Source organism: Cibotium barometz, chromosome 40 (genome assembly GCF_041138505.1).
Source record: "Cibotium barometz isolate CiBa-2024 chromosome 40, ASM4113850v1, whole genome shotgun sequence".
Taxonomy (NCBI): Eukaryota; Viridiplantae; Streptophyta; class Polypodiopsida; order Cyatheales; family Cibotiaceae; genus Cibotium; species Cibotium barometz.
In genome coordinates this window covers 42,691,796-42,704,536 of record NC_141085.1, presented here as the reverse complement: position 1 = coordinate 42,704,536, position 12,741 = coordinate 42,691,796, and the positions used below count along the sequence as shown (strand labels likewise).

At 46.3% G+C, this 12,741-nt stretch overlaps 1 protein-coding gene across 2 annotated transcripts in view; it reads left to right on the top strand.

The window, feature by feature from the left end:
- The window catches only part of HESO1 (Nucleotidyltransferase family protein), a 45,390-nt gene that overhangs the window by 12,808 nt on the left and 19,841 nt on the right, over positions 1 to 12,741 (top strand). For both annotated transcript variants that reach the window (XM_086779622.1, XM_086779621.1), the window contains exons 5-8: positions 11,145 to 11,323; positions 11,426 to 11,521; positions 11,676 to 11,745; positions 11,842 to 11,969. In XM_086779622.1, the coding sequence (XP_086635748.1) occupies positions 11,145 to 11,323; positions 11,426 to 11,521; positions 11,676 to 11,745; positions 11,842 to 11,969 (473 nt within the window). The remainder of the gene's footprint in view (positions 1 to 11,144; positions 11,324 to 11,425; positions 11,522 to 11,675; positions 11,746 to 11,841; positions 11,970 to 12,741) is intronic.

Sequence of the window (12,741 nt, the reverse complement as noted above, 5' to 3'; positions counted from 1 at the left end):
GCAAAGATCGAGAAATAACATCATAGTCCAGAGGAAGCTTGGTGAGGATAAGAGCAGCCAACTGAGAAGAGGACAAAGCAGCACCCATGGCTAGTAAACTGGTCATGGATAACCTTGGCCTTTATGAGAAAAGACTGCATTGAATTGCCTTCAAGAAATAACAAGCCGTATAGCTGCCGTTGCAAGGTAACTGCCCTCATCGACGAATCTCGTGCAAAGAGATCCTCCAATTTTGACCATACCTGATGAGCACTGGTGAGAGTTTGCACTGCCAGTGAGAACTCCTCGGTGATGGTCCGCACAAGCACAGAATGCGCCTTCGAGTCCTGATTCTCCCAGTCTTGTAATTCCATAGCAAATTCATCCTCCTGATCCTGAGTCCACTGCCTAGAGTTTTGAGGACGCTTGGGCTTCCTTTCAGTGCCCTGAACAATGTCCCACAAACCCTTGTGGATGAACTAGATCTGCATCTGAAGCTTCCAATGAGCGTAGTTGGGTCCTTTCAACTTGTCATCCTTGTTTGTACAAGGGGGAGCCATATCCACAGCAGCAAAGAACAAATCTCAGCTCTCAAACACTTCTTTCAAGTGCTTTCCAACGAAGCGAGGCACTAGGAACAATTAGCCCCCTCGCAAACCGTAGAGAGAAAGAGGCGGGGCAGTAGCAAAACAGTCCAAGATCCGCTGGGAACCGCCTACCGGAAAGGCAGGGACTCGTGGAGGAAGAAGATAGTGAAGAGCCACTTGTCTGGCAGCACCACGAGCAAGAAACGGACCACCAACAGATGCTGTAGTAGAAAACGCAGCCAAAACACTTCAAAATCTGCCTCTGAAGAGCAAAACACAGCCTGTAGGGCTGGCCGACAGCAACCAGAAGATGGCTGGACCAGAAACGCAGCAAGGTACTGAAAACTGTAGGGACTGATCTGCAGCCAGAGAAGTGATGGAAGCAAAACGCACAGCAAGGTGGGCAGATTTGCAGAGTTTGGAGCAGCCTGGACCTAAGAGTATAATACCATGAAGGAGATAGCACGGGCGGAAGCATAAACAGTAAACATATGAGAGTGCAAAGGAGAATGAGAGAGTTGGACAAGATCACTTTTTATAACAGCAGTAAAGCTTTACAATGACCAGCAACTGAATGTTGAACTATGCGCAAGGGAAGTGGATGAAAGAGTGATAATGGGGAACTCCTTATACAGTGCAGGAGGAAACTGGCCGGCTGCCTCTAGGGCTGGCCGACTGCCCCTGGACAAATAAATAGGAGAAAAATCCAGTAAAATACCAGATAAATGGTAAAGCCCCACAACATTGAGATGCACAATTCTAACAATATCTCCCTTTGATCTCGATTCTCATAATATATAGGGCATCTGCATATGTAATGCTCCTCTGTCTCTACCTCTCTGTGGCATAATCTGCATACTCTGTCCTCTCGAGGGGTCCATGTTGCCCTCCCTACCTCAATCTCTAGAGTGTGAGAGGAAACTCTGATCTGACCAATAGTCACCCTCATAGCATGAGACGTGTACATCCATATAGCCTGGGCGTCTGACAAATCCATCCTCTGTGAATCTAAGGAAATGATCTCTGTAGTACTACATCTTGGTGGGAAGGGAACCCGACCAAGCCTCCCTGGTGTGCATCTGGATCAAGTCCAGTCTCAGAGCTCTATTCCTCTCCTCTCGGGAGAGTGTAAATTATGGGGAGGACTCAGGAGTCATCATACTGGAAGGGCGGTAATCTATCCATGTCGAGCCCATGTACTGAGAACCACTCATCTACTTTAGCATACCATGATGGTGATGGCCCTCTGTGGCAATACTCTATGAGGACTCCATGGCCAAGCGCGGTATTCTCTCTGGATCCATGCCTCTGATGCATCTGATGTAGGCTATGGTTTGAGATAGAGCCTCTACCATCATGGGGGGCACTGCAAGCTCTGCTCTGACGATCTCATGTGGTACTGATGATTTGTTGCGAATCATCCTAGAGATTATGAGGATTTGCGGTCTCTCCATCCGACGCCAATCATATATGGAGAGGTTAGGGGCCCATCTACTTTAGCATACCATGATGGTGATGGCCCTCTGTGGCAATACTCTGTGAGGACTCCATGGCCAAGCACGGTATTCTCTCTGGATCCATGCCTCTGATGCATCTGATGTAGGCTATGGTTTGAGATAGAGCCTCTACCATCATGGGGGGCACTGCAAGCTCTGCTCTGACGATCTCATGTGGTACTGATGATTTGCTGCGAATCATCCTAGAGATCATGAGGATCTGCGGTCTCTCCATCCGACGCCAATCATATATGGAGAGGTTAGGGGCCCATACCAGTGCTGCATACATCATAGCTGGGGTGACTAAGGTCTCAAATAACCATCCTTTGGTGCGAGGTTCCTGGAAGTGAGCCTGATGACACTGTCGCTCCATCAATGCAAGGGCAGCATAACCTCGGGTGAGCTTGTCCTGTGATGCCTGTCTCATGGAGAGAGAGAGAGAGAGAGAGAGAGAGAGAGAGAGAGAGAGATAGTGGTATTAATGTCTTCAAAAGGCCAAAATGACCTATGAGACAAAAATGTTACATCATGTCCATGGAATACATCATCATGGTACTAAAAGTAAAACTAAAAGAAAATATCCGTAAAAAAGCAAAGAACCTCAAAGCTCTCGCATCATCCAAGCATATATCGCATAGGGCGCTGCAACATGGTACCCAATGTAGTAAGGCTGAGCTGGTGGGAGAAAGTCCTGCAGTGGTGGAAAATGATGGCTCTGATCCTCTTGGGGTGACATCAGCGTGGGTGGCGGCCACTGAAACCAGCCTTCAGCAACATGACGGGCGATGAACACACTTAATCACACTTTAATTGCTTTACGAACTGGAATAATAAACTTGGAAGAAGAAGAAAAATAAGTGGAGCTAGAGTGCTCCTGCACAAAAGACCATTTGGTCCCGAAGCGTGGCGCCTCCGCAGGTATTTATTTATAACTCAAAGTCGGCGTAGTCCTTGTACAATTCCCGAGGAGATGCCTCCTTGATCCACGGGGAGGAGATCTCCTTCAAGCTTTCACCCAAGATGTGTTGTGGAATACAAGGGCCTTGGCCTCTATTTATACAAATCTTAGAAAAATCTATTACAAAGTGCTTTTCCCCTTTATTGAAAAACTCTTCGAAGGATTTTCTGTTATTCTTTTTTATATATAAAAAAATAAAATAAAAAAAAATACATGGCGTTGCGTTTTTGACTTCATCGCAGCTATCGATTTTCTCTTTGTGTTTTTGCTGCATGACGTCTCTCTTTCCGCGTTTTTGGGGATTCACAGCTGAGACATGCGCCAGTTCGCCTTCTTTTAGTTGCAGCCCAGCCGCCTTTGCCACGTGGCAGTGCCATGTCACCTGGACGTGGTGCCTACGTGCTACGCTGGCTGTGCTGGCTTGTTGCACACGCTTTGTGCATCTGGTTATGCCTTTCTTTGACCGATGTCCTTGTTCTTGATGGTACATCTTCATGGCTTGTCACATGTGTTAGATATAATAAATGCATACTTACCTTTTGCAAAAACTAGACACAAGCTAGTCAACAAACAAGTATGCATCATTCGTGTCTATTGGGTATTCCAAGATCTGGCGAGGTAGTCTGGAGTCCAGTGGACTATCACATGCCATAAATCCAAGCATTGTCCACACATAAAAAACAACACACAAAGTTAAAGAAATTCAAACATACATCAGTATGCAATGCACAAGTAATGATCCTCTTGTTCATGGATTGTCTTGTCTGGTTTCATTGGAAACCGTGTTGAGCTATTTGTCTCCTGAGGGAAATCGCTGAGACTATCACTCGAGGCCATCTAGTTAATGGGACCACCCGAGAATTGATCAATAGTCATTTGGGCCATCTGGTCGTAATGACCGCCTGACTGTGAAGTCCAATACAATCATCTGGGTCATCTAGTCGCGGCCGCCCGATTGCGAAGTCCACGATATCTGGCATCGTTGCCGTCCAATGGGTCATCTATATATAATGAAGAGGGCGAGGGGTACAATCCCTCCCTCTTGAATGTGTCTTGATTGCAAGACGTTGGTATACCTGTACTTCAAATCTATTTGGACGAACCACTTCCTCATAAGCTCATATATCTAGATAATCGTTGAAGTACTTCTCTGAAAGGTCCAACCGATGACATACATGGTTGATCTTCTTGGTAATCTGAAAGGTCCATATACCATCATTCGTTGACTTTGGCAATCCGAAGATAAAATCCATAACAATACTCTCCCATAGAACATTCAATGGGTGCAATAATCCTGCTAGCTTTTGTCGATCTAACTTTGACCTTCTGACAAAACATTCTTAAACATAAAACTTAATGTTCTTTCTGCTAGGCCAATAGTAATAGCTTCTCCCAAGCTTGAGTTGTAGTCACTTTTGGCTTCAAGTCCTTTGTTACACATAAACAGGTACATGTTTACTTAATAAAAGAGTCTTTCTTGATGACAAGAAAATTCGCAAAATTTCCATTCTACAATCCGTTCCAATACAATCGTTGAAATCCTCATCTAAGACTTTCATAGGCCACACCATGGCCCTCATGGTACAAGACTGCTCCAATCTTAACAAACTTCCTGGCAGGATGTCAATATGATGATCTTCCGATCTCTTTGGAGGTAGCTCTCTATCTGCAAAACAATCTTCATACGTTCGAGCCCTTCTTTCGTCCTGTTCCTTCTTAGCTCTCCAAGCTAGGAATTCTTTATCTTGGAAAAATTGTCTAAACTGTTTGAAAGTCATGGTACTCTTCTGATGCCATGGCTGTGGTCTCACGAGTAATGGATCGACGACCGTGGTTCCCATCTTGAAGTCCTGTATTGGCCTCATAGTTGTTCCCTTCATTAGGCCTCTGATCTCCCTCTGCTCTCGACATGGCTCTGTCGCCCCAAGAAAGTTTCTTCAAGAGAAATCGTGCTCTGTTACCACTGTAAGCCCAGCGGGGCGTGCACTGACAGACTCAACCATGTGTCCAATAGATAAAGATATAGAGAGAGAGGGGAGAGGGAGAAGGGAATAGGGATCTTGCACAATACACCACATTGAGCGGGGAACAAGGCCTGCCCCCTTTCAGGAATTTATTCGGGAACAATCCACGGGCACGTTGGCCAGGATCAATACAATCAAGGAATACAAAATAAATAGATATGCCGATGTAGGATATCCAAGTTGATGTCGATGTCTATGTCTAGGCACGAGATCTCTGATGCCGAGCACACCACGGGGATAACCCACAACTATCTTTGACCAGGCTAGTACCAGATCTAATATCCAAATCCAATGAATCCAAGTCCAATGAATCCAAATCCAAATCCAAGTCCAAAGTCCAAGTTCAAGTCCAAGTCCAATTCCAAGTTCTAGTTCCAATCCAAGTACTAGTCCAATCCAATGATCAAGTTCAAGTCCAAGAGTCACTCGCTTATCCCATGAGTAATCTCCACAACTCCTACAGCCTTGTCGATGAAGAAAACCATGGAAAGCTCTTTCTGGCAAGAAAAGTGTTATAAAACCCGTTTTAATTGGTTTTGGGTGATTAAAACCTCCAAAAAGCAGTTTTTAGGGTTTTTGGAGCATTTTTAGGGTTTCTAAAATTTTCAGTTCGCACAGTCCGTATAGTTCCATACGACTGTATGGATCCGCATAGTCGTACGGACATGTGATGACGTGGCACAACAGTTGATGGAGGCGCTCTGAATTAGCAGGCAGCGATGAAAAATTCCATGATTTGGTTCATGATCAAGTAGATGATGATGGAGAAGATGATCTCCATGCTTCAACGAAGATGGCAACGCGATGAAGAGCTTCTTCTTTAACTTGGTGTTCAAGAGAGGCTCATGCTTCTTTTATACTTGGGAAGCCTTGCTTTTTGCCAAAACGTGATGCTTTTGCTTTGCTTTTGCCTTTTACTTTGCTTTTAGTCTTTTTAATAGTAACATATTACTGAACTTTAGTCAAAAGTTCTTGTTTTGCTTTTCTAGCTTCAGGGCCTTGCTTTTTGGCCCTGGAGCTGTTTTTTGAAAAAGTGGCTTTTAGCTTTTTGGTCCGGCTCAGTCTCCTCTTTCCAATGTTGTCCTTGGCTCGCAGTCAACCCTGTTTGACTTTTTGTTTTTTTCTTGCTTTTTGACCAAGAATGGTGCTTTTTCTTAATCAAACCTTATGGACCTTGTCCCCATGTCTACTTCCACCTGGTGTTCGGGCATGGGTTTCATTATGTGAAATAGAGCTAGGAGGGCAAATAGTTACAGGTCACCCCAAGAGATGAGATGGGTGCCTTGTTGTTTGCCTTGAATCCAAAGCCTTCGGAGCATCAAAACTCAGCCTTGAAACCTAATGTACAGTAGTCGACCAACCCTGTAGAGAAGCCCGAAGTGGTCGCTTGCTTCAAGGCGGGGGGGGGGGGAGAGAGAGAGAGAGAGAGAGAGAGAGAGAGAGAGAGAGAAGAATCGCTTTTGTCTGGAGCAGCTATGGAGGCAAGCAACCAGCTATAAATCAGCCTTGGAAGGAGTCGACCAGCCCTTGGGAGTTGTTGTGCATGCCCAACTGACATTGACATCTATGTGAAGCCCTAGGGTGTTCCACTTTGAAAACAGCTGGAAAGGGGGGAGCCCAGCTGATTTTGGTTTCTCCCTCCGAGAATAGCAACTCGTGAAGCTATTATTGCTTGTTGGGCTGCCCACCTTGAGTAATGGCCAAGTTTCATTAAAAACTGGTGCTCTTGATGTGAACACTTTAAAAATTTTCCGCCCAAACTTAAGTGTATGTGAACACTTTATAATTTGTTTGCCCAAATTTAAGTGTATGTGAACTCTTGCACTCATAAAACTTAGTATAATAAAATTGAGTTTGGGGTCACTTACCACCTGCTAAACACATAAGACCACTGCCTCAGTCCCAAACAAGTGTGCACACATGCGTCCACAGGTTTCCAGGCGTCCCCGGAGCCCATGGACAATCACTAGCAGAAATACCCAGGCATTGTCTAGGCAGCCAAGACAAGTCATTGTGCATGTCAAAACACACACAAATGCTTTATGCATAATATTCTGGTTTCCATCTTCCAACTTATTCATCTTGTACCGAACCCGTCTCAGGCACCGCCCATACAGGTATAAAGAATGCTCACCAGGGTGTCCACCCTTCCATGAGACTTTATCAGCATGCCAGGAACTCTCACTAGGGTATCTACCCTTCCATGAAGCCCTTCCACATGCACTGAGCCATGCCAGGAACTCACACCAGGATATCAATCCTTCCATGGGGCCCTTCCACATGTAACAACCCATGCCTGGAACTCACACCAAGATCCCAATCCTTCCATGGAGTCCTTCCACATGTAACAAACCATGCCAAGCGCTCACATCAGGATCTCAATCCTTCCATGGAGTCCTTCCACATGTACTAAACCATGCCTGTAACACACACCAGGGTCTATACCTACCCTTCCATGGTGTTCCTCCGCATGTGTATAGTCATAAATATGACACGGGGCATCCCGTTATAAATAAAGATACCATGTGCAGCTCTGATCTCCAGGAGGTATCTCCCAGATGCTGACACCTTTTTGTCTTGTGATGATCTCATGAGGCCCGTGTCACTGATGTCCAGCTCCTGTAGTCTGATGGGGTCATAAATCAAGTAGAGGAACTTGGTGGCTCCCGGTCTTGGCATTGAAGTCTCCTAGTAGTAGGACGTCACCTAGGCAAGAGAACTCTGTGATATCACTGAAGAGTGGTAGGAAAGGTGACTGGCCATGCATAACAGGAGTGGCTCGGCATACTGCAATATGGATAGCTCTCTCTCTAGTCAGTTGTAGCCACACCCGTATATACCATGCCTCCTCGTCCTTCCGGATCATGCTAAGAATCTGCCTGAGGTGTGATCTGTAGAGGACCGCAACGCCTCCCGAGCCTTGTACCCCTACTGACGTGCGTGTCTCACCCTGGAAGGCTGACTCCCGCTCATAACCCGCTATGTATGGTAGTCCCCTCTCGGGGCTCTGGTGTGTCTGTGTAGACGATGATGTCCCTACCTCTGAGGGTCTCACTCATCCCTCTTGGGTCAGACCACACTGTTGTTACAGTTTCATACAGCTAGCCTCAACTGTGTGGTCTCAAGCCCCACGCCCCTATTTGGGGTGACGCATGGTGATGATGATGCGGCCATCTCTGTAGACAGCCTTGCAGGCCTCCTGTACAGTCACCATGGCCTCTTAACAGTTTGCTACTTATGTGGGAGTCAAATCATCCCTCACGAATCTGTTTGCCCTTGAGGGCAGCCCGTCTATCTAGCAAGGCTTGTCGACTGGTGGTGTTAGGGAAGCGGATGAGAAGAGGCCTTTCACGTGTCATGTCTTTCCCAGTTCTTCACTCATCTGCAAAGGGGGTCCCATCTACCCCGAGTTTCTGGCATAGGGTAAGTGCATTGGCCTTGGGAGAGGCCCCTGTTGGTAACCCCCAGATGCGCACATGTAGGGTCCTCGCCTTCCTATCTCTCTCCTCCAAGGTTTCATTCATGATAGCTTGTGGGGCCCTCTGTTTTTAAACCATTTCTATCCGATTGGATTTCGTGGTCTGTGGCTCTTCCCGCAGCTTGTCATTGGCAGCCTTTAGCTGCTCCACATCAGCTGCAAGTACCTGGTGCTTGCTGATTTCCCCATCCTCCACATCTTGTTTAATGGTGGCCTCAAGTGTGGGCCTGAAGTTCTCTCAAAGCTGGGCTTCTTGTGGTGAGCGGGGGCTGTCTTGAGTATGGCCACCTTCTGTTCCAGTCTGAATTTGTGCGTCCTTGTCTTGTACTGTCATGTGCATCATAGATGCCATGGACATTCTCGGGACTAGATCCAGAAGAGGCAGCCAGATAAAGAGAAGAACCAGAATTTAGGAACCTCAGGTGTAGCATCTGTGGTTGACTTGGAGCAGGACAAACTGGGATCATGGAGGGGTGATGCAGTCGGCTGGCTGGCTGCCAGGAAGTACTGTCGGCTGACATCAGCAGTGCCAGAAGTGTGTTGGCTGCAGGACAGGAGGTGTCGGCTGTCCATAGACATGGTCGGCTGAACCAGCAGATAAGGGCAGCAGCAGGCGCAAGGAGGAGGACCAATTTATAAGCATTTAAAGCATTATGACTGGCCGACCAGCAGTCGGCCAGTTCCCCATGTATTCCAAGGGCTATAAATAGGCCCCTTGCTCATTGTTTTAATCATTCACTCCCACTAGGGGTTTGGATCATTAGAGGTCCCATAGGGGACAGATTTTGGTGTGTTACCACCTTTTCTGTAAGGCATCCCATGGCTGCAGATTTAGGTACCCTTTTTGTACCATAGAATATACTGAATTTTCCAGCACCTCTCTCTCTCTCTCTATACCTGCGTTTTTGCATTAGATGGTTCTCAAGAGTGTTTAGGGCTGAAAGAAGACTCCCAGAGCTTCCGCATGTTACATTGGTATCAAAGCATCAGGCTCAGCCAGGCTAAACGCTGATTCAGTCCCATATGATGGTGTACAGGTCCAAGGTACAGGAAAGTACACGGATTCAAAGCCCAAGGCAAGAACACAGATCGGGAAGAACTCCCAGGAGGTTTGTTGGTGGTGTTCCACAGTGCCAGAGGGGATGGCAGTTCCGTGAGCCAGATAGGTTCTCAGGTAACGGTCCCAAGGGAGGTTGATCCTCCAAGGGTGATGTGAGAGTGCCAGACTCAGTTCCAGGAATGAAGACCAAGACGGTGTTCAGAGTCAGGGCAGGAACGGATTGTGGACTAGAGGAAACCAGATGCATAGATCTTCATCAGAGACGAGTGGTTTGGAGAACAGGCCGGGTTTTCAGAGAAAAAAAAAGGTTGCCAGGGATGGATGATGACAAAGGGACTTTGGAACAAGATTGGGATGATGACAGTCATCCAAGAGCAGGTTGGATTCCCGTCATCAAGTTTAGCAAAGGGGGATGTCATGTGCATCATAGATGCCATGGACATTCTCAGGACTAGATCCAGAAAAGGCAGCCAGATAAAGAGAAGAACCAGAATTTAGGAACCTCAGGTGTAGCATCTGTGGTTGACTTGGAGCAGGACAAACTGGGATCATGGAGGGGTGATGCAGTCGGCTGGCTGGCTGCCAAGAAGTACTGTCGGCTGACATCAGCAGTGCCAGAAGTGTGTCGGCTGCAGGACAGGAGGTGTCGGCTGTCCATAGACATGGTCGGCTGAACCATCAGATAAGGGCAGCAGCAGGCGCAAGGAGGAGGACCAATTTATAAGCATTTAAAGCATTATGACTGGCCGACCAGCAGTCGGCCAGTTCCCCATGTATTCCAAGGGCTATAAATAGGCCCCTTGCTCATTGTTTTAATCATTCACTCCCACTAGGGGTTTGGATCATTAGAGGTCCCATAGGGGACAGATTTTGGTGTGTTACCACCTTTTCTGTAAGGCAGCCCATGGCTGCAGATTTAGGTACCCTTTTTGTACCGTAGAATATACTGAAATTTCCAGCACCTCTCTCTCTCTCTACTCTCTCTCTATACCTGCGTTTTTGCATCAGATGGTTCTCAAGAGTGTTTAGGGCTGAAAGAAGACTCTCAGAGCTTCCGCACGTTACATGTACTTTCTTCCGGAGGGTCTCTGTCTCCTTTATTTGTTGGTTGAGAGCGCGGTCAAAGGTTTTCTTGAAGTCACCAAGAGTTTCTTGTAGGTGTCCTCCATTTGGGCTACCTGTTTTCTGAGCTTCTCCACCTCTCCCATTGTGTGCACAATTATGTTGCTGCCTTGGGGGCCTGAGCAAGGGTGGGTAAAGGGACACGAGGGAGAGCAAGATTAAGTATGCAGAGGTGACGGGCAGGTTTGCAGAGGTGATTAAGCTGTGCGCATATGACAGCTATCACTAGCAAGGCAGCTCCTAGCCAGGAGAGAGAGAGAGAGAGAGAGAGAGAGAGAGAGCAGAGGACTATTGTGCAGGCATGGCAGTCAAAGAAGAGAGAGAGAGAGAGAGAGAGAGAGAGAGAGAGGCAGGCTTGTTGTAAGTTCTGAAGGTATCGGACTCAGTTAGCCTTCTGACAGTCTTAAGGCATCCAGCTAACTGTTTAGCACCTTGTGCAGCTGAGGCTAGTAATGTGCAGTTTATCCCACATGCGCGTGTGCCACTTATCACTTTTGAGGATTCGCATCACAACATTTCATGTGACATCTCTGTTGACAATGGCGTGGCTATATTGAAGTCACGGTTGTTGCGATGGGTTGGTGAGATAGATTCAAGGTGCCGTGATTTGATTTTCCTGGTAATCCATCTATGTATATACTCTCAAGGGCTCTTCATACATTAATCATACAATGATATGATGCCATGGCTTAGGAAGTGAATGCTGACGTGATTTCTGCAGGTTAAGTGCTGGGCCAAGGCGCACTGCATCAATGACCCGAAGATGGGCACACTGAACTCCTTTGCACTGTGTCTACTTGTTGTCTTCCATCTACAAGTAAGCTGCAACGGATCTTCTTTCAGCAGAAGAAGTTAGAGTCCACTGTGTGAAAGCTGACCTTGGCTTTAGATTCAGTCTAGTGATTCAGGACGTTATGTAAAAGCCTGCTGATGTCTTGTAGTGCTGCTTATCTGGTATGCTTTTTTTCCAGACACGCTCACCACCAGTGCTACCCCCACTGAGTTCTGTGTTAGAGGAAGATATCGCTAGACAGTTATCAGGTAAGACCATCAATACTACACAAGCTAGTGGAGATATTTATATGAGCGACATGTTTGAATTATGTGTATTGTTATCTTTTTCATGTGTTTATACAGATCCTCAGAATTCCACTGAGGAGGTTCTAAAGGGCTGCTGGGAGAAGATCCAGCCGTTTATTTTTCAAAAATTTGGGGATCAAAACAAAAGCTCTGTGGCAGAACTCTTTGTTACATTTTTTAATCAAGTACGTGTTCAGTGAACTCTGTGTAAAGTAGAGAAAGAAATTAAGAAAGATATATTAAGGTCTTCAAAAGACCCACAGGGTTTATGAGATTAGAAAGATAGTACAATTATTCATGAGATGAGAGAGAAAGAAAGAAAGAAAGAAAGAAAGCTGTATTAACGTCTACTAGAGGCCGAACTCAACCTATGAGACAAATCAATGTACAACTGTCAATGTCTTCTGGATGTCCAGAAAAAAAAAGGACAAAATGAACATGAAATAAACTAAGTGGGGGGGTGTGATGGATGGAGCACTACTACTAGAGGCTCAGTATGCAACCTATATGCGTAGGGTATACAAGAATGCAATGCAGATCTGTCTAGCTCCAACCAGTACCATAATGGGGGTGTAATATGTGATACATATGAGAGAGAGAGAGAGAAGAAAGAAAGAAAGAAAGATATATTAACGTCTGCGAAAGGCCAAAGTGGCCTATGAGACCAAAACATAGTACACAGCTGATGGTGTCTCATCAAAAGTAAGACAAAAAGGACTAAAAAGTCCTAAAATAGTCCTAAATAGCTATGAAAGGAAAAGACTCCTACTAAGGTACAACAAAAGTGTATAATATCTACAACCAGCATAGGACTGGTGTAATCTGCTCATCTCAGTATCTCTCTCATGGGGTGCTGTAAGATAGAGAAACTAAAGTGGCGGGGCAGTTGTCTCCTGTGGCGGGTGATGATGGCTCTAATCCACCGGTGATGAAGTGTCCGTGGACGAGGTCCTAAGC